Source organism: Micromys minutus, assembly GCF_963924665.1.
Source record: "Micromys minutus genome assembly, chromosome: 3".
In the NCBI taxonomy this organism is placed as follows: Eukaryota; Metazoa; Chordata; class Mammalia; order Rodentia; family Muridae; genus Micromys; species Micromys minutus.
The window spans coordinates 94002158-94023691 of NC_137972.1; the positions used below are offsets into that span (position 1 = coordinate 94002158).

Consider the following 21534-nt stretch of genomic DNA (forward strand, 5'->3'; position numbering starts at 1 on the left):
CAGAATTAGTCTCCCAGGGACCAAGTAACTGACCTTGCCCCGTCTTCTTGTTCTGCTTGTTTTATTCAGTGTACAGAGGACCCGAGTCGGTGCTGAAGATATGCAAACAGTCCTCTGCACAGCACAGATTTCTCTAATCTTAACTGACTGCTCAGCGTTTGTCATGGAAGCTCTGTGAAGGAACTAGGAAGTTTAGAGAGAAGAGCAACCGCTAGTTATGGTAAGGGGGGGGGATTTAGCAGGACTTTATTTTAACTCATACTCTAGCAGACTAATGTTATACTGCTTTTCATGTAAATACTTTGTAGATCAACTGGGAAGACTGTGATTTATAACTAGAAGTCCAGATTGCAAGCGGGAAGCCTAGAGTGTAACTCACAGGGAAAAGTATCAATTAAAAATGTGGTAGCTCATCCTTATTCAGGGCCGTGCATCTCAAGACCCCATGTGTGTGTGAAGCAGGGCCTTTCTCTACATGTGTTCAGTGCTGCACAGCAGAGCTCAGTGCTGCGTTAGAGCTGCCTTCTTACTACGTCCGCTGCACTTCGTCCTGGCATTAAGTAAACAAAGGTCACTTGGACGTGCTATTGTGACAGAAAAACTGATAACCCAGGTGACTGCTAAATGACAGGCCAGTGTAGAGATGCTGGACAAAAGCCGTGATTCAGTCCTTGTGTGATTATGATGATGGGATTTCATTGTACCACGAGGAAAGTGGACAACCAAAGCTGTGACAACTGCTCATTTCTAGAGTTTTTCAGCTAATATTTTCAGCTGGTTGACTATAGGTAACTGATCACCCATTTTGAGGAAAATTATGTTGATACATGTGGTATATGAGAGAGAGAGAGAGAGAGAGAGAGAGAGAGAGAGAGAGAAGAGAACAAACATGTGTGTATTAATGGAGGTCAGATGACAGCACTGAGTCTTTCTTGATCACTCTCACCTTAAATTTTGAGACAGAGGCTCACTGAATCTGGAGCTCATTGCTTCTGCTAGGCTGGGGACCAGTGAGCTCCAGAAATTTGTCTCTGTTCACATCTCTTAATGCTGGGATTATATATGCACATTTCTGCTCCCTGTTTTTATGTGGGTGCTGGAATTCTAAGCTCAGGTCCTCATGATGGTGTGGCAAGTACTTTATCCACTGAGTCATCTCCCTAGCTAGAAAAGATTATTTTTTACATGAGTCTAGTTATTGAAATACTTTGTGAGAAAGATTTTTAATTTATATTTAGACTTAGTACATTAAGAAAAGTAAAAGCAAGCCCTTTATAACAAATGTAGTAAGCCAAGAACCGAATACCAATGTTTTTTTAAACTTATGTTTTATAAGTTTAGATAATTTATTCCAGGTTGATTAATCTTTTAAAGACATTTTGCAATCAACTTATAACAATATCTAACATGGTCAGAAAATACAAGAAAGAGATATGAATTCATTGAGCGTTTATGATTTAGTCATGAGGGATTTTACAGAATAGTAACACACAGTCTAGACATTTCAAACATGAAATACTACTTACCAAAGGCGGTTTTATACTTGTTATAAAAATGAACCAGGTTGAAAAACAGATGTGTTAAAAGAAAATAGTTTATCTTCTTAACATAGGTGAGGTAAGGATGGGCTTGTGTAGGTAATTAATATCCCAGTGTAGATAAAAGGGAAGATGCTCCCTTTTATCTGATATAGAAGATGCTCAAGAAGTCTAAGGGAGATGGAGAGATGGGCTCAGTGGTTAAAGGCACCAATTACTCTTCCAGAGGAACAGTGCTCATAACCATGTGAAGCTCCAGTTCCAGGGCATCTGTGGGCACCAGGCATCATTCCTGTAGCACACATGTAGCACACAGATGTTCAGGCTAAAGAAATCTATAGAGAGAGACTATGCCAGGCTACACGTTTATCATGTCCTCAGTTGTTTTACTACATTAGAGAAGAGAGTGGCTTTGGAAAGGGTCCCTGAGTCCGTTTGCTTCATGAAGAAAACAGCAGAAGAACGGATGAGCGGATCTGAGGACAGGCTATAGTTAGTTCTCTCGGTGCTAGCCTGGGAGGGGGACTTGCAACTCCAGGTGCTGAGGAGTTGCTTCGGGCTTCCGTGCAGGCATGTATTGAAATGAAATAGGATTTTAGGGGGTTCATCGGTGGTTTGTGTGGTGATGAGGAGCCAAAAATGACTGGGCGTGAAATACAAATTATGCAGTTATAGCCAAAGCCAGGAGTAAGTGGAGAGATGTCCTGATGCACAGGTGGCACTAGGACACAGAGTAAGGAACTGTGTTAGGGGATAGTTGGAGCACAGAACGCATGGGGCATATGCAAATGAGAGCTACAGCGAACTGTGACTTCATCCATTAAAGCTAAGTTGTAATGTGAGAGGAAGGACCGCTATTTGTGCAACAGGTCACCAGTTGCTTTCAGAGTACTCTATGACTTCTTCAAGCTCAATCTGTCTGTGTGCTAGCTTAAGAGTTTATCTACAAGAATGGGTTTAAATAATCTCAAGGATGGGTTTAAATCGTCTCCTAGTTTTTCTTACTACATTGTTCCTTTCCTGGGCCTTGAGAATCAGAAAGAATATCACGTAGTTACATAGCAGCATGATGAGTTAGTATTCTGCTGTGTAGCTGAGACAAACTCTAAGATTAGCAAGAAAGGACTCCACCTGAACCAAGCTGTTCTCTATGGAACAGAATGACCATAAATGTAAACACAAAAGAAGTTTTAATAAATCATAAATTGTCTCCGAATCATTTTACATAATGACTTAAGAACTGAAACCAAACTAAATGTGTAGAATCTAGTTATGGTTAGAAATTTGTTTAATAAAATGCTCACAGGGAGTTGAAAGCTAGAAATAGCCAAGAGAGCTATCAGTAGGAGAAGAGAATTTAACACTAATATGGTAGAATATTATGAAAGTCAATATAGTAAACTATTGTTCGCTGTAAATGCAGGTGATGCATGGGTGTTCACTACATAGTTTCTTCAACATTTCTGTACATTTGAAAATGTTATAATAAAATTTTGGAAAAACTTAAAAAACTTTGAATGTATATAAACTGTTAAATAATAAAACCTACCTATCCAATAATTATTTGTCTGTCCATCCTTCAGTGTATTCTGTTTTTGGTGTATTTCAGCCCAAAGTAACTTTTGGAAAAAATGAATTTTCCATATGGAAATCATTAAAGAGGCTAGGCTTTGTGAGTGAGCTTTGAGATTAAGTTGTTTTATTTGAATCTATTACTAGTTTTCGACACTTTCAAGAATGCTGCTTTTTTTTAAATAGAAGATTAATGGCATCTGAACTTTGGTTGGTGATATTATGTAATAAATGCATCAAGATGCTGTGTGTTTAATGAACTTTCAATAAAAAAGGCAAAGGAGAAAACAAAAGTTCTGCAATTAGACCCATCTGTTGGTTGTCCTGATTGTAATAACAAGTTCTTCTGAGAAATACTAGATGTATTTCCCAATAAATTGCAAAGAATAGAAATAATGTGAGTTAATCATTTTTAACATTTAAATATTCCATATCCTGTGGAAGAGTTAGGGGAAGGATTGAAGGAGCTGAAGGGGATGGTAACCCCACAGGAAGACCAACTGTCAACTACCCTGGATACCGGGGATCTCCCAGAGACTAAGCCAGTAACCAAAGAGCATACATGGGCTGTCTGAGGGCCCCAGCTCATATGCTGCAGAGGGCTGCCCCGTCTGGCCTCAATGCACCTAATTTTGTAGAGATTTGATGTCTCAGGGTCTGGGGGATTCCCGGGAAGGGACACCCTGTCCGAGGTGAAGGGGAGAGGACATGGGGTGAAGAGCTCTGGGAGGGGAACAAACATATGCTGAAGGTGATAGAACTATTTTCCCGGTAGACTGAGGGAATTTGATTAGCTAGGCATGCTTGCTGTGTGTCATTTCCAAGATCCCGAGATAAGAAACGAGGAAACAAAATGGGCTGAGATAGGTTCCTTCCCACAAGGTGTTCACTCTCTGTAAGTCAAACAAGCATGCAGCATGTGCCTTCCGATGGAACGTTATAGTGTCAATGAGAAATAGAAGTCTCCAGAATAGAGCTGTCTAATAGAATTCCTTGTACCGATGAAAACGGTGCATCCGTGCCTCCTAGTGTGATACACGAAGCACTTGGAATATGGCTAAGAAACTTTTATTTACCATACAAGCCTAACAGCCACACTGCACAGTGTATCTCTTGAATATTTATCAAACTATTTGAGGACAAAGACCACTTTAAATTTTCAATCTGCTATGAACTAATATATTTGTAGATTACAATATAAACCATAAGATTGAAATGAAAAAGATCAGACACATGGAAAACGACAACTCAGATTTTCTTAATATTGGATTCAACAAACAAAATTATTCTGTCAAAACTATACAAATTTCTAAACCCTTCTGAAATTTATGTCATCAAGTGTCATGGGCCACCCTCAGAAGCAGAGACAATTCTCCTAAAGTGCCTAAAGATATATGTTTGTTTAAAGCACATTATATTAAAGTGACTAATTTGGGCAAACCTTTTTTTCCCCAGACTTAAGTACAATTTGGTAATGCTACTGAATTAACACTCTTGGTGGTGTGGGTTGTTGACAGTGTACTGTGGACAACTTCAGGGCAGTCTGGGAAGGCTTACTTGACCCTGGGAAGCCATTTTTGCCATTGGAAGTATATGCAGAAAGTTCCTTCCTTCTGTAAAGTTCAGCCCGATGTTTGCAGCAGCCAAATCTGCTCAGCAGCAGAAAGAAATCTCTCTGAAATGCTTTCGTGAAAATTGCATACAGAAACGGATTGGCACAAGAATTGACAGGATAAAAAAGGACCAGTAAAACTTTCGAGTTGGTGACAGTGATCAGGGGCACTTTGAAGGCAGCTGAGATGGCAAAGAAGGAGATGGGTGCCATGCACATGAAGTCTGTGAAGATGAGGATGGCCATCTTCTTCGCAATTTTTGTATCCTTGTTAGGAGCTGTCAGCTCTGGATTTTGAACGGCAGAGTAGATCCTAATGTAGCACGCACAGATGACAACGAAGGCCACCACATTGAGCATCAAGATGGTGAGTATGTAGACTTGAGACAGAGTGGATTCCACATCCATGGGCAGGCAGATGCTGACCTTCATGTAATTGCTGATCCCCACAAGGGGCAGCGTGGCGATCAGAGTGGAAAAGAGCCACCCTCCGAGCATAATTGGGATGGCGTGTCTCAGTCTGAGCTTTTGGTCTAGCTGAACAGCGGAGGTGATGGTGTGCCATCTTTCCAGGGTGATGACCGTAAGGGTGTAGACAGACAGCTCACTGGCGAACACACTAAAGAAGCCAGCTGCACTGCAGCCACTCCCCGTCTGCCAGTCTATGGCGTGGTTGTAGTACTGGCCTTTTGTTTGGGAGTCCACTGAGGCAATGAGCAGCAGGTAGATCCCCATGCAGAAGTCTGCAAAGGAGAGGTTACACATGAGGAAGCGGGGCACCGTCAGTTTGTAACGACTGGTCAGGAGAACAAACAGGACAGTCAAGTTGCCAACGATGGCTAGGATGTTAATCAGCCAAATCATGACCCTGAGGAAGGCATAGCCCATAATATCCTCGCAGGGATTGAAAGCGTCTGGTTCTGGAGCACACTGGAGTGTCTTGGGTGAACAAAAGCCATAATCATAATCCCAGCCATTGAGTTCACTCTCCTCAAAGATGGCGGAATAACTGCAAGAGAAACATTGGCTTGAGGGAAGAGTACGAGGTTCCCATGATTCTGAGCATTGAAAGGACTCCAAGAATCCCTAGTTTTAATCTTTTAAAGCCTAAGAAACAAAAGAAAGCAAAGCCTTAGCCTTACATCTATTTGTTAAATTATCTCATTTGATGGAATTCTTTCAAAAGAAGATGGAAAGCTATCTAGACACTATAAAATATATCTACTTAACACACTGATGCAGAGTCTTAATGAAGCTGTTCATGAGGAATGATTTTCCTTGAAAAACAAGTTTAGAGACATAATATATACACGCTAAATAAAAAAAAATACTTTCTTGGCATTTTCTTAGCTATCTATCTCATTTAATTGCTAACCAAATTGCTACCAAGCTGTTTGTAGTAGCACACAGTGGGAATGGACGGTTTGCAGCATTAGGTGTCATCATCTAGTGGGGACTCATTTGCACTGAGGTCCCTGGCTAATCCGCTGCTCCAAGGGGGAACCAGGGAGCAGTAGCAGATGCTGGGAGTGCAGGAGTGGAGGGGGAAGAGGAGGGACAGCAGACAAAAGGATGAACTCCAGCACCCCTTAGGGTGCGAGTCTGTTCCTGGGCCTGAGTCTATTGTTTCTGAGGGGCACATCTATTGATGTTTTTCTTGACAGCCTTTATCTGATTTTAGTTCTCTCCCATTCCAACCTCCTGTAAATATTTTTCAAAACAGAATTCTGAATTCCACTTATCCAACTCAACCCTTCTCCATGCCTATATAATAAAATTCACATTTTTTCAAGGTTCTGCCTACTTCTGGAAATTTCTCTCTCTCAATCTCTTTAGTAAATTTTCTCTCATCCTGAAAGACATGTTCCTCCAGGAGGCTATTCTTTCTCCTACTTACCAGGAACTTTATTATCCTTCTTCTCTGCTAGAGTTTTCCTTGGTAATCATAACAATTTTACCAATGTGTATGTTCATCTTGTTTAATATTATCTTAGTTTTGAGTCAGGATCCCATGTAACTCAGGCTGGCCTTAAACTTCCTCCACAGCCAAGACTGGCCTTAAGCTCTTGATCCTATCCCCCAAGTGTTATATTATAGATAAGAATTCTCATGTTTGGCTGACTCTTAATTTTAGTGTGTGTGACATCTGTATGTCTGTTGTCTGTCTGCATACAGGACAGAGGAGAAACATACATGTCATTCCTCAGGCAACTTTCAACCTTTGTTACTTGAGATGGGATCTTTCTTTTGCCTGGAGGTTACAAAGTAGGCTAGGCTGGCTGGCCTGTCTCTGGCTGTCTATCACTGGAACTACAAGATTATTGACCACATCTGGCTGCTTTTCTTTTCTTCTTGTTTTTTTAAGCATGGGTCCTAGAAATCAAACTCAAGTATTCATGTTTGCAAGACAAGAATTCCACCAAGAGCAAGATATTTATGAAGTCACGGCACCTAGCAGAGTTTGGTTCCATTCAATAAGCCTTTGCGCAGTGAGTAAATCCAGACTATAGGGCAGCTGGATCTGGAAGGCATTTATGATGATGGATATGGGCTTAGTGAGCTTTAGCTTTGTCCATAATCTGATAATTTGGGAAGCTGGATAAATGGGATGATTTCCTGGAAAGGCCATTGCAAGTATGTATTTCACCATAGAGTTTCTTTCATTAAAAGTATCTTTCTCTTCCAGGAATGATAAGGGTAGCTTCCTTAATACTGGTCAGCTTTCATAGTACCAGAAGGTGCTTTGTAGGCTGATGGGGAAATGATTACTCATCTGTGAACCCTGTGAACTACAATAATGACTGGTGTGGAAAGATATACCCACAGATGCAACAGTGGTTCAACTATTACAGGGGTAACCAACTTCTGATTGAATTTAGATACACTTTACAATGAAATGCATGCCTGGTACCATAAATGCATTTAGAACATATGATTGTGGTGCTATAGGACTGAACTACTACTATTATATTTCTAAGTGGACACAGTATCAAACAACCCCTTAAATTAAACTTGTATGCCTGTAGATCAGTGCAGCTCTCAATCTTCATCAAAGAAATTGCTTTGTGCACCGAATGACAATTAATGTGGAAATTTACAACTGGTCAAAAGTCAGAAAATAAGTTTGTTAGTGGCAGGCTTAGCCTCAAAAAGTTAGTCTATCCACCCTTCCCAGGACTAGGTTGGCTGCTGCGCTCATGAACTCACAGCAGCTGCCGTCTCTGCTTAAGACCTGCACAAGGTCAAGCCAGCCAACATTCCAGTATGAAGTGGGAAGAGGTTCACAAGCCCAGACTCCTGGTGATCTACTGACAGAGGCTTCTTGGGAAGGGAAAGTCTGCTTTCTTTAAGAGTACGGCTTCTGGTAGGCCAATCATACTTCCAATGGGTAGCCCTACACTTACTAGTTTGTGGGCAGGATATGTTGAACTCAGTGAATTATTTAAAAATAAAAGAAGACATGAAATTAGGAGGGGTAGGGAGATGGGAGGTGAAAGTAGGATGGTTTTGGTGTGTGTGTGTGTGTGTGTGTGTGTGTGTGTGTGAGAGAGAGAGAGAGAGAGAGAGAGAGAGAGAGAGAGAAATGAAATTCTCAAAGAGTTAATTAAATGTATTTTTAAAAGTATCTTTCCCTATTTTCAAAACCTTCTCTATTCTATACTTGGAAGTTGTACCTATTCTCTGAATTGATGAGAGAAAACATCTGAGGTCTTCGGTACTAGAGGGAGAACAATGTGAAAATCCTGGAGCAGGATTCAGATGTGGAGAAGAGCTGAGTCCACACAGATGATGGCAGAGAAACTCGACCTGTTCTGCTATTAAACAACTTTAAATGATGCACTTATTAGTTTTATTATTTGCATTAATAATATGTCATACTGTTCATTTTCCAGGAGATAGTGGTTATAAAGAATGAATAAGGAAATGAACCCTTCTTCATATTGTTGTAGATCATCTGATTGAGCCCCTTGTACGGTTAGAAAGGGAACTAAGATTAAAGAAGGTAGATATATGCCACGGTCCCTCATGGGAGCAGTGTCAGGTTTTCACCTTCACACCCCCAGCCCAGGGTTCTTTATCATTATTCAGTCAGTGGTTTCCAAAGTGTGGTTGGTGGATCAATGTCTATGTGAACCACCAGGGTGTGTGTTAAAAATGCAGATCAAAATCTGGAAACACAGAGCCAACAAATCTGCACTTCAAGCAGGTTCTATAGATGCTTCATACAAAATAGTACCCAAAACTGGATAAAAATATTCCAACCATTATGACCTTGATTTCTTTTATTCTCTTTGCCTCATTAAATTATCTCACCTGTTTGAGGCACTAATTTAAGATTTCTTAATGAAAATAAGTAAGGGGTCCAACATAATCCTTCCTCCATCCCTCCTTGGTCTTTTTGCCTTGCCAGGCCTATGCGTGGCAGATTTTCTCCTGGGCTGGCTCGAAAGGGCAGTAGCATGCCTACGGACAACGGCAGGTTCTGGTGGCTCTGTTAGGGTCTGTAAGTGGATGCAGAGACTTGGGAGTATTGGCTTAGGAGGCAGAAGCAGTCACACCACTGCTCCAGTGACAGCTGAGAGAGAAGACCTGCGCTGGGAGGATCTTAGGAGGACAGTGGGGGTCAGCTACAATGGCAAAACTTAGGATGCCCGGAGAATGGCTATCTGGTGAGACTTTGCAGTTATCAGAAAAGTGCTTTCAGGGGCTGGTGACATAGCTCAGTTGGTAGAGTGCTCAGATAGTGTGCAAGGACTCAGGATACAACACCGAATAAAGTAGATGTGAGAGCACATGTCCAGCCTCTAAGATTTCAGGGACCAGACACAGGAGGATCAGAGTTTCAAGGTGATTTTTGACTGTATAGTGAGTTTGAGGCCAACCTAAGCTATGCAAATACCTATATTTCAAAAACAGAAATGCCACCAGGAGCAGTGTAACTTAGATTATCTATTAATTTCACATAGTTTGAAGCATGTGAGCTAGACTTGACACCTCCTAGCATAGTGAGCTCAAAGGAATGTTCATTTGGAAAGGCTCGGACTGGGCTAATGATGGTTACTGAGGGTGGGTTAAAGTCTCTTCTTATAACCACCCCTTGGCTCCACAACTAACTGTACATAGAAGTGGTTTTCTGAGTGGAAAGTCACGTGGCAAAGGAATCATGTGGAAAGAGATGGAGAGACACAAAGAGGGATGCACGGGGAAAGAAATAGTACAGGGTAGATAGTGATGACTCAAAGGAAAGGAAGGGAGGGGAGAGGTGAACACCCAGACACCCATCCTAGGTACTGCTTGATGATGCCCTTCAGTCTGCTTCTTAAAGTCAATTCTCATTTCTATTGCTTCCTATTGAGAGGAAAGGGTGTCTCAGAAAGCCTGAGCACCATCTAGAACTACTGTCTCCAGAAGGTACACGTCCAGCTGCAAGAATATTACTGCCAAGGGTCGCATCCAACTTTTAGCTATTTCCTGGTCCAAGGTCTTTTCATCAAACCTCACATTGTCTCCATAAGACTCTGAGATTGGGAGGAGAAGAGAAAATATAGATTTGCAGAGTATCTGAGAGGGACATCTGGTTTTGTAGTCCTTTAGGGAACATAGGAAGAATAATCATAAGTGTGTCTTCGGGACACAAGGGCTGTCTTCTGAGGCATGCTCTTTTACAATTGAAGGTAAGGGAAATGCCAGGGCAGGCAGCCTTTAAAGCAAGAAAATGTTAGGCGTCAGTCAGAAGAACGGACAGGTAGCTGCCATCTAGTGTATGGTGGTGATGACATTAGGACTAATGTGAAGAAGCTGCGTTTTGGGGGAAGTGCTTGCTGTGCACACCGACGACCCCCGTACAGGGAAAGTGGAGCTGAGGACCCCTCAGCTTAACCTAAGTGGTGAGTTCCGGGTCTCAGAGAGAGACTCTGTCTCAAAAGCACAAAGTACATGGTTCCTGAAAAAGGGCATCCAAGGTGACCTCTGCCCTGCCATACAATCACGTGCGTGTGCTCATGCTGGAAGACACACATGAGAGACCATGCTCCAGCGCATGGTCTTCGACAGGAAGTAGTTGCCTTTAGAAGCCATGTCTGCAGTCAGTTTGTCTTTGTGGAGTATGGCTAGTGGCAGTTACTTCAGATGAAGCCATCATTTAGAATAGTCCTCAGTGACACCCAAGTGCCTGGAAAACAAAACTGCCATTTTATGATATTAACGTTCACAGTAACAACTTCCTAATAATCTTAGGCTTTTCTTCATTTCTCGTCGCTTTGCTTTTAAACGGCTGGCACTTGCAAAGGAAGAATCTTTCCATTGAAAACTAGGAAAGCACCTTGCAAACATCCTCTCACCAAGACTTTTATCAAAAGAAAATCGTCGCAGCAAATAACACTACGGCGCCCACAGAACAAGCCGTACGTCCGCCTGTGAGTACTTACAGCGTCTCGTTATTGGCTCTTCTAACTGTGCTCTCGCATTGTTTGGAGAAGTTTTCAAAAAGGGAAAATGAAAAATTCCATCTGAAAGAGAAGAGGTAGAAAAAGAGAAAAACAAGGCATTGAGCTTTTTGATCCCTTAACCTGATCGCGCCTGTTTCTGCATTACTCATCCACATTCTTTAGTCACTCTACCCCTGTGAGTTCGGCGCCATTGTCCTGACTGAAATGCTTCCTGAGGAGAGAGTGTATACCCTTCTGCATTGTTCTTAGTGTCTCCAGCTCAGAGAAAATGCTCAGAATGCTAAGTGTTTGTGTGGGTTTGGAAGAGTGAAGGGGAAGCCATGTAAATTTGTTGTATTGAATCATGAGTTTTTCAATGCTTATTAAAAGCTCCTTTTGTGGTGTACTTAAGTTTGCCCCTCACCAACTTTCCTCCCTCCTGTCGGCCTTGACTAAGTACTTGTAACTGGAGTCTTTCTGACAGGGCTCTGTGGGGCTGGGTGTGCTGCTGCTGTGTGCCTTCGGCCTTTGTGTGAAACCCAACACTGATGTCCCCTTCTCTTCTGTCTGCCCCTCTGGGAAGTCTGGCTTGGAAAAGGGATGTGACAAGGAGCTAGAAGACTGCTGCATGGCAACCAAGCCTAGAGGAGGCTCAGGGATGAGGCGTGAGAGTCAGAGACCTGCTGGGAGTACCTCAGCCTTCCTTGAGGAGGATGGAGAGATGAGGCAGCCCAAAGTGGACGTTGCTCTGCTCTGTACCATCCAGCTCAGGGGGACAGGGCCTTGTAGTAATGGTTGTTCTCAGATGCAGAAAGATGGGGATTTGACCACACAGTCTTTCAGACTAGTCCTCTTGTTATTCTAGGTACTACTACGTTTGTAAACGTGAACTGAACAGTTCTGGCTCAGTGTTTGACGGAGATACTGTGTGCAGGCAAATCCACAGTTAACAGGGACTTGGCCTCCAGATGATAACACTGGATGATACCCATTCTTGTCTCCACAGTTACCAAGAATGTCTTAGCGATCTGTGCCCAGGCAGCTGAGCATATTATCTATAGGGTGCCTCAGTTTACACCCAGATCCCACAGACTCAGCTTCAACTCTTCATCCTCACTGGCCTCTAAGGCTTTGTTGGGCTTTATAGTCACAGAAGTACCCGTGGCTGAGTAGACACTGCCAAGCTCACTCGGGACAATGTGTGTAATGGCATTCACATCTAGCTCGGACAGTCAAAGTCCATGGCCCCGTTTCCACCTACCATTTACCTTCTAGAACAAAAGGCTTTGAAGTAAATACATGTCTGTGATTTCAGGAGGAGTGTGATCTCTTCACCAAGAAATGTAAGTAGGTGACCAGAATCAGCCTTACCCTAAACTACCATATCTGTCTATCTTTTACCAGCTTTGCCACCTTCAGTCTACCCTTCATTCTGCTGCCCTACTGAGGTTTTATAAAAGAAAATTTGCATAATATCACATTAAAGTCTTTGCAGCTCTTCCCCTGCAAGGTACTGGTACTCAGAGCCTACCTTGGCCCACCAAAGCCAAGGGCGGCTTCTTCCGAATCATCTTGCTGGTCATCTACCCAGTCTTCCTGTGCTTGCTTCCCAATAACATCCATCTAGTGCCTCTTGCCCTATGCCTTCACACGAGCCATTCCATCTTGGCATGGTTTTCCCCAAGCCTTCTGTTCAAAGTGCAGTCAAAGTCATCGACCCTAAGAAGACTCCCAGGAGCCATAGACACCCCTCTAGAGCCTAAATCATTTTGTCCCTCTCTTTGTTCTGCCATAAAATCCACTGACAGAGACCTTGGCACTCCTTTATGATGCCTGTCCACTCTGGGGTGGCTGAGATGACAGCCCATCTCTTCTGTTTTCAAACCTGCTACACTAGAACAGAGCCAGTGCTCAAGCCAAGTCATCTGAAGCTCAGCTAATGGTGGAGAACTTGAGCTGGATTTGGTGGACAAGGACTTTAATCCCAGTACTCTGGAGGCAGAGCCAAGCATATCTCTGATTCAAAGCCAGTCTGGTCTGCAAAGTGAGTTCCAGGACAGCCAGAGCTATGTAGTGAGATCCCATCTCTCTACTCCCTCAAAAAAGAGGCAGGGGTGTGGGTAGAGTTTTAAACCAGAACCGAGTCTATTCAGGTGCGTGTGTACACGTGCACGAGAGAGCGTGTGTGTGCGAGCACACACACACACACACACACACACACACACACACACACACACACACACACACACACACACACACACTACAGCCTAGTTGATCAGCTATAAATAGGTTAATTCCAAACAGAGGCAGAGGCAGCCTGGTGTCCTCCACAGTGCCTTATCTAATGAATTGATTGAGTACATCTCTGCAGCCTGCAGTAATGACTCTTCAGAGCATTGCATTTCCCCACTGGGAGCAGTGTATTGAGCAATGAGAACAACATTAAGGCTGCAGCGAAAACAAACAAGCCTGAGACAGCGGTGGGAGTGCAGGAAGTGTCACGTGACTGCACCACACTTTTGCAACACTAGCTGTTTTATTTATTTATTTTTTATTCATACAGTGCTGGGTTCGGATGCAGAATGGTGCCTCTCAGCTAGAAAACTCGGAGAAACAATGCTGAAGGAATGAAATTCTCGCCCTTAACTTCCGCCTCACCTCCATCCACCCCACGCAGCCTGGAGAGCAGGGAAGTGCGTCAGATACCCTCTGCTGCAGGCAGAGCGCTAGGCGCTCCTGTCCTTTTCCTACTGCCCACTAACCCATCTGTAGTAGATAGGTTTCTCTTCGGAAATGCAAGTTGCTTTCCATGGAAGACAAATAGTTTATAACCAACCCAACCCAACCCAACCCAACCCAACCCAGCCCAGCCCAGCCCAACCCAAACCAACCCAACCCAGCCCAGCCCAGCCCAACCCAACCCAACCCAACCCAGCCCAGCCCAGCCCAACCCAACCCAATCCAACCCAGCCCAGCCCAGCCCAGCCCAGCCCAACCCAACCCAACCCAACCCAGCCCAGCCCAGCCCAGCCCAGCCCAACCCAACCCAACCCAACCCAACCCAGCCCAGCCCAGCCCAACCCAACCCAACCCAACCCAGCCCAGCCCAGCCCAACCCAACCCAATCCCAAAACCAAACCACGTAGTACTCTGAAAATTTTAAATTCAAGATTAACTGGGTAAAATGTTTTCTGTTGAGAGAATGGGCTGGGTCTTTGACACCAGGTTTTGCAAAAGAGCTACAGAGGTGCATTTGGCACATTTGTGAGGCGCAGGGCCCAGCACATGGAGATGCCAGGATGAGGAACAGCTCATTTTGGTTTTGTCTATCTGAAAGCAACTCCGCAACTGCAGAGTTGTGTGGGAAAGCAGCCAGCCGGCAAAGGACGGCACTGTGGACCACGGGACTAGATCTAGACCCGAGCTTCTCTGCAGCAGTATGGTCCCCTCGGTCCCCTCTCCTGCTCACTTACTCTCTCTTCGGCAAATTCCTGAAAGCACAGCAGTGGCTGGGGTAGGTCAGTGTGGCAACAAGGAGGTTGGTGAATTTTTCTCTGGAGGGCAATGTCTTCAGTGAGTAGGATGACAGGGCGAGGAGTGTCTGAATGGACTCCAGCCCATGGCTCGGCAGGGCTTGCAATTTGGTGGAAGAAATATCCCTGAACCGCAAATGGGAGAAAGGCCCTTTATTGACTGATTTTACACATTTTACTCCAAAGTCCTCCCCTAGGGTCCGAGGAATCTTTCCTCCATTTTGTTTTTTCTATAATTCATCGTCACTATCATCATGATCTGAATTCCAGAGAACTGTTCTGGGATTTCCATCTTTCAGGCACCCATTATCCTTTCCAAGGTTGCTTGTGGCTCTGAGTACCTTCCACATGGCCACTAGAATTTTTCTCTACAGTCTCCCGATTTCTCTGTATCTCTGACTCCTTCCCTTTCCCTTTCCTTCCTTATGCCTACCCTCTACTCCTTCCCTTCTCCCACCCTTTCCCTATTTTATAAAACTCAACAGCTTGCTTTCTAACACAGTGGCCACATTGGTGACATCAGCTTTTGTGCTCCGGCCCAGGGAGGAAATATTCAGGGCTTTGATGCATCTGTGTCTGCAGGGGACGTTTTCATAAAGTACAGACAGACCACCCTATTAAGAGCATCATGTAGCGTTAGCTATCATCTACCCAGGAAACAGAGCACATGTGCTCTAATAACTAGTTAGATGTGTCCATCCAAAGCAAGCAAACACCATGCTGAGCTAGCACAGCTGTGCAGAAGGCTCGGGGCTTTAAACAAAGCCCCTTGGTTTTGCTCGACTCGAAGTAAACTCTAAGGAAACCCCAAATGTACAGCATCTCAAGAAGAGGGAGTTTAGGAGACGCTTTAGTTTTTAAATCCTGCTTATATTTTAAGTGGTTAGTGCCCAACCCTTTCCTTGTAACACAACCTCCTGACAGTCTGTCCCCAGTGAGAGGTTCAGGGCCTGGCATAAGGAGGGAATGATAGCATTGGGAAGGACAGGAGGATGGCTGCGAGTGTAGCAGCGTCCACATTCCTGAAGAACAGTGGAGACAGGAGACTGTGTCCCAAGGGCTCTAGGCCCTCTCCTGCTTCTGGTACTTGCTGATTTAGAAAGTCAGTGCTCTGTTCTGCTTTAGAGTCTTTGTATAAACTGATAGATCAGGCTGTAGACTTTCCCCAGACTTGGAGGAGGTGGTTGTTTGGTTTCTGAGTGGCCTCATATGGCTGGGAAGTCATCAGCCTTGGAGTGGAACCTACAATTGGGATTCTACTAACTGGTCATATTATTAAACTGCCTTCTAAATGTTTGTGCTTTTACTTAAAATCCCAAGAGTCTCTCAGCCTTGGCCAGAGAGGCTTTCCTTTGTATGAACCCTTGCATCGAAACCCAACTCATGGAGGTTTGAGGCTCCTCACACGATGGTAGGAAGAACCCACCTGTAACATCTCAGTCATGGACATCCAAATGCTAGGGGTGGTTCAGGTCAGAATGATTCTCAGAGTGAGTTCCAGGTAGGGAGCTACCCTCCACTAGCACATGAGGCCACACCCTGTGTTTGGCATTACTAGTTGACTTAGAGCCTCTCAAAATTGACATGTTAATTTTGGGGGGGGGGGCTAGGAGCTCAGAATATCTTAAGCTCTTTACTGAGACCAAATGAGGCCATCATGCTAAACCATGATCTATGACGCTTGCCTCCTAATAAAATCGGACAGGGGAGTGAATTACCAGAGAAGATGGACACCCAAACACACTCAACAACAATAGTAACAACACCTGGAGACTGAGGTAATGCTACCCAACCAGAGGGGCGATCAGCAGATACGAGAACGGTTGAGTACAATCTTCCCTCAGAGGCACCAAACTGCAGCCCTGTGGGACTACGACAGAGGCAGGGCTTCATGCTGATAGGTCAACCCTGACACATTTGGTCCTTCTCAGCTATAGATGTTGTTCCAGGTTGGCAGTGACACGGAAACAGGGTTGTTAGGGCACACTCTGTGGGGAGGAGGCTGCAGCTCTGTACTTACAGGATGCTGGGCCCTGTGGCCCCCTGGAAGGCTCCACTGTGCATCTTCTCCAGGTGGATGTTTTCCTTTAGCTCCCTGTGAGGAAAGACAGTTTCCTTAGTTGTGCTAGCTCTTCACAGCAAACTTCACAGCTGTGCGCACATATGCCCAAACTAGGATGTGTGCACATCGTGGTGGAGCAGAGGCAGGAGAGGGGTAGACAAACTAGAAGAAAGATGGAGGTCCTTGACAAAACTGTGGAATTGCTAGTGTGTGCATTTGGTGTTTGTCCTTTCCCTTTCTTTGGTGAAACTCTTTGTGCCACAATTTAACAGGTGCAGCCTCTCCTGTTGGATCTGTGAGAAGTGATTCAGTTGCTTCTCAACATGTGCAAGTCAACAAAAACTTCTTGTTCTGAGTTTTTGTGACCCCGGAGGCCTCAGAATTTGTCAAAAGCCACAAACTATCAAGTGGTTCTTCTCATAGTGTAATCTGATTCCTTTGGCGTGCATTCTTAGTGGGTGTGAACAGGGGTACTCACAGCCCCTGTCTAGACAGCTGAAGTCACAGAGGACTTTAGCCCTGCCTCTGTTGGGAAGATCCCAGTGTCCTTGTCCTGCTCCTCTAACTTCTGTCCTTTCTATTAACAGAGGAACACTCTCTGAATTTCCTCCTGTGTTATCTACACCTTCTTTCTTTGACGGTCACATTCTCAAGGTTCTGAAAAGCTCTATTTGCCAGTCTGTCCGAGCACATCTCTTCTGTGGCTCCCACGTCTTCAGTACATGTAGAATCTCAACTCTGAGCTGAGTGTATACAGATCTTCGTTCATTCATTCGCAAGAATCTTGGGATAAACTTAACCAATGAGTACTCACTGATGCACCGTGCTAAGTACTAAGGGTATAAAGCCAACCTTTTCACTTGCTGGATCAATACTCAAAATAAATAATTCTCTATTGGCAGCCTTGCTTACGAATGAGGACTCTGTGGCCTGGGCAGGTTAACTTGTTCAAGGTGACACAAGTTAATAGACAGTGAACCTTAGACCCTGGCTCTCATCTGCTAAACTATTCAGCATGGCATCAGCACAGTAGGTTCCTTGGTTTAAGATCTATCGTTAAAAATCATTAGGATATTATTTAGATCTGAGATACTTAGCCTCAGATCTTGACGTATGAGGGTCTTCTGAGAGCTTCTTAAAAATGCAAATTCTTGGCCCTTTTCAGCTCCACCAAGGCAAAGAAAGTCAGCTCAGAAACCTGCTCTAACAAGCAGAGGTGATTCTTACAGGCCTCCCTTAAAGCAAGGTCACTGCTGCGGCTCATGCTTCCTACAAGTTTACTAAAAATTTTGTTGCATCATTTATTTAATTGGTGTGTGAGAGAAAACATGCCCCCGTGTCGTGGTGTGTGTGTGCGTGTGTGTGTTGCTTGCTTGGGGGGAGGGGCAAGTTTCTTTCAAATCTGCCACCTCATTGGTTACTAACTCATTTCTTTTAAAGGCCTTCCTGTTGTAATTCATTAACTTTATTTTCAGTTTAGCATTTCAGGTGCCTTTAGGTGTTGCTAGTCATGAATCGAGCATTCAGAATCTCATCCTATGCTGCTATGGACCACACGAATCCCTATAAATGTGCAAACCTACCAGTCTTCCTGGGGGTGGGGGTGGGGGTGGGGAGAGGAGGTTGAGAACCATGAAGGGAACCATTCTTAGGATGAGTCCTGAATGAAAGACTGTTACTGGGTGTGTATGTGTGTGTGTGTGGAGGGGGGACTGAAGTGGTTTCCTGCCAGCAGGAGGTGGGGGCTGGGAAGCTGTGGCTGATTAGGCTAGTAAATGGTATCACCCCATTTTCCTTCAGTGGGTCTGGGGAAGAGTCTTTTTCTGAAATATTCTGTCTCTAACACACCATCAACCCGTGCAAGGCGGCTAGAGAGGGGGAGCTTAGAGGCAGAGAGAGCACAAAGTAGAATGTTGAATATTTCAGCAAACTGTCAACTTCAATTCGAGAAGGCTGCTTCGTCTTTGAAATCAGGGTTCTCTGGGGTTTCCAGCCAGCCAGTTGCCTAGTAACATGCGTGCAACTCAGAGGACTAGCCACTTGAAAGTTTATTTTTGCCCAGAGTTAGTTGCTGAAGATTGAATGTGATCTGGTAGCCAGAGTAATGCTTCATTTTTATTCATGAGCCAGGGAAATAAGCATATACTTACAGTGAGATTAGTGTTGTCCCGTTGAATGCATGGCTTTGTACTTCTTTAAATCCATTTCCATACAGTTTGCTGAAGGAGGGAGGAGAGAGGGCTTAGGGATGGGAAGGAGCTGACAGAAACGCACTTTGAAAGCAGACGCTCTCCTCCTGTGACATTTATTGCTAAGATAACTACTGGCATCTGGCATTCACAACAGCTAGCTGTCTCTCCAACATTCTGGACTCCGGAGGCGCGTGGGGTGAAGCTGTTCTTACTGCTCCTCCATCACCACCACCAGTTTCTAAAGTGTTTACTAGGTGCTGGGTGATTGACTGGTCCTAACACGCCCATGTTCTGATTTACTTCTTATGGCTGTTGCTTCCATTATGAGAAGAAAGACAAGCGTTGGTGCTGCTGGGTTTATGGTTCCTGGGAGCAGGGTGAGAACAGGGGTGGGGATGAGGTTGGAGGGGGAAGGGGGTCAAGGTTGAGCTGTCAGGCTGGCTCAGAGGCGCTCTGTACCCCTGGTCCTATGGGTTCTATCAGCTGCAAAGCTGCAACGCTGAGTCACCGGCTCACTCTGTTTCTGTGCTCATGGTTTTGTTGATGCCAAACTGATTCCATAGTCCCCCAAATCTAGACGTCTGCAAACAGCTCTTTAAGCCCCGTTAGCAGGTAGAGAAAGCAATGTAGTTGAGAGAAACCAGCATTTTAAAAAGTGAAATGGAGTGCAGCAAGCGAGACATAGGGAATATTGGCTGTAGTCAGGTTATAAATGGTTATTAAATTCTATCATTTTATATAAAAAATGTGTGGTATCTATAAGACAACCCTCATACATGAAGCACACACACATACATATATACATTCATAAACACATACACACACACTCACACATAAACTCACATCCACACTCACACACACTCACAATCATCTCTCTCTCTCTCTCTCTCTCTCTCTCACACACACACACACACACACACACACTCACAATCATCTCTCTCTCTCTCTCTCTCTCTCTCACACACACACACACACACACACACTCACAATCATTTCTCTCTCACTCTCTCTCTCTCTCTCTCTCTCTCTCTTACATACATACACACACACACACACACACACACACACACACACACACACACACACACCTGCTCAGATGGAGACATAGAGGCCCCACCCCCAGCCACGCTGGGAAATAAATACCAGAGCCAGAAAGGAGCCCAAGGAAAAATGGTTCCGACACCTGCTCCAATGTCCCTAAGGCTTCTCTAGTCTCTGTTGATTCAGGCCAACGTAGATGTCTACCTTCCTACTTCACGTGCATGCATGTAGCATGTGAATGTGCTATTTCTTCCCAGCAACTGCAGCAAACCTTTAACAATAAATAGAGGTGAAAACTCAGGAAATCTAAATTAAAAATTACCAATAATCCCTGTGTCCTGCTCATTAGATTGAGTTCAGAGACCTGAGGTGTGCGATAGTCAGACCCCTGTTATTCATTTTATGAAGAACTAGGAAGAAGAAGCTCAATGGCTCCAGACACCAGTAATCATGCTGATCTGATTGATTGGTATATATTGTATACATTATTGTGATGTTGAGTTATAATCCATAACCTGTACAATAAATATACTGTAGTTAACTAACCCCCCCCCCCCACCAAACTAGGAACCTTGAATGCTTTGGGGACCTAAAAGCCACCAGCTTTGGCATACATGATAAAGAGAATCCTCCCTAACTCCAGCGATTCTTTTCTGTGTACAGCTGTACACAGGAACGCCTGTGACCCATATTAGATTGTTGGATGCCATTTTCCAATCATTTTCCAATAGTTTCCCCCTATTATTTTCTAGTGTAAAACATAAAGGGATAGGTCTTTTTCAGACCTGTCATTTTGGGTAATTACATACAGTTTTCTCACCTTGTTGGCAGATGAATCTCACAAGACCTTTTAAAAAGTGTTATACTTAGAATACTGCTCTTTGTCAACGTCCTGTCATGGCGGGGCTTCTTACAGACACTGCTGTTCAGCGAAAGAGTCACAACTTGGTCTCCTCTGAGTAGCTCTGAAATCTCTAAGTTTTCAGAGTCTAGACCAGCATTGCTGAGAAATGTGCCACCATCCAGCTAGACAGAATCACATGAGCTTGATTGGCAGGAGCCAGTGCTGTAGGCGTGGCTTCTGACTCAGTCCCACTGCGTGTGTAAACCAGCCCTGCTTCACTCGACTGGGAAGTCCTGCCCTCGGGTGTATGGAAATATGATGGGTCTTTTCTATAGCGCCATGTGGTCCAGAGTCTAGTCCGTCCACCATTTCCTCTAAGTGGTAGAGTAACACCTTTGATGGCTTAGGACAAAGCATTCTTTCCCAGTGGTTTAGCAAAGCAAAGCTTTTGTGGTTGCCTGGAAACCCTTTTTGTTTGCAACCTTGATCTTAGCTTTTAATTACTCTTTTTTTTAACTATTTTATTTTGTATATGTGGTTGTTTGTTTGTACAACTCACCATGTTGTGCGCCTGGTACCCACAGAGTCCAGAAGAGGGCATCAGATGCCCTGGAACTAGAGTTACAGTTGTGAGCTGCCATGTAAGTGCTAAGACACGAACCCTGGCTTCTGGGAGAGCAATCTTAACTGCTGAGCAACCTCCGCAGCCTGA

The 21534-nt window shown here is 44.3% G+C and overlaps 1 protein-coding gene across 1 annotated transcript in view; it reads right to left on the reverse strand.

Annotated features, from left to right (window-relative positions):
• Positions 1–4587: 4587 nt before the first annotated feature.
• Positions 4588–21534, reverse strand: part of LHCGR (luteinizing hormone/choriogonadotropin receptor) — a gene marked incomplete at both ends in the record, with an annotated part of 46884 nt that continues 29937 nt past the window's right edge. Inside the window, 5 exons of the mRNA XM_080914025.1 lie at positions 4588–5731; positions 11151–11231; positions 14624–14809; positions 16704–16778; positions 18896–18964. Coding sequence (XP_080770151.1) covers positions 4588–5731; positions 11151–11231; positions 14624–14809; positions 16704–16778; positions 18896–18964 — 1555 coding nt within the window. The remainder of the gene's footprint in view (positions 5732–11150; positions 11232–14623; positions 14810–16703; positions 16779–18895; positions 18965–21534) is intronic.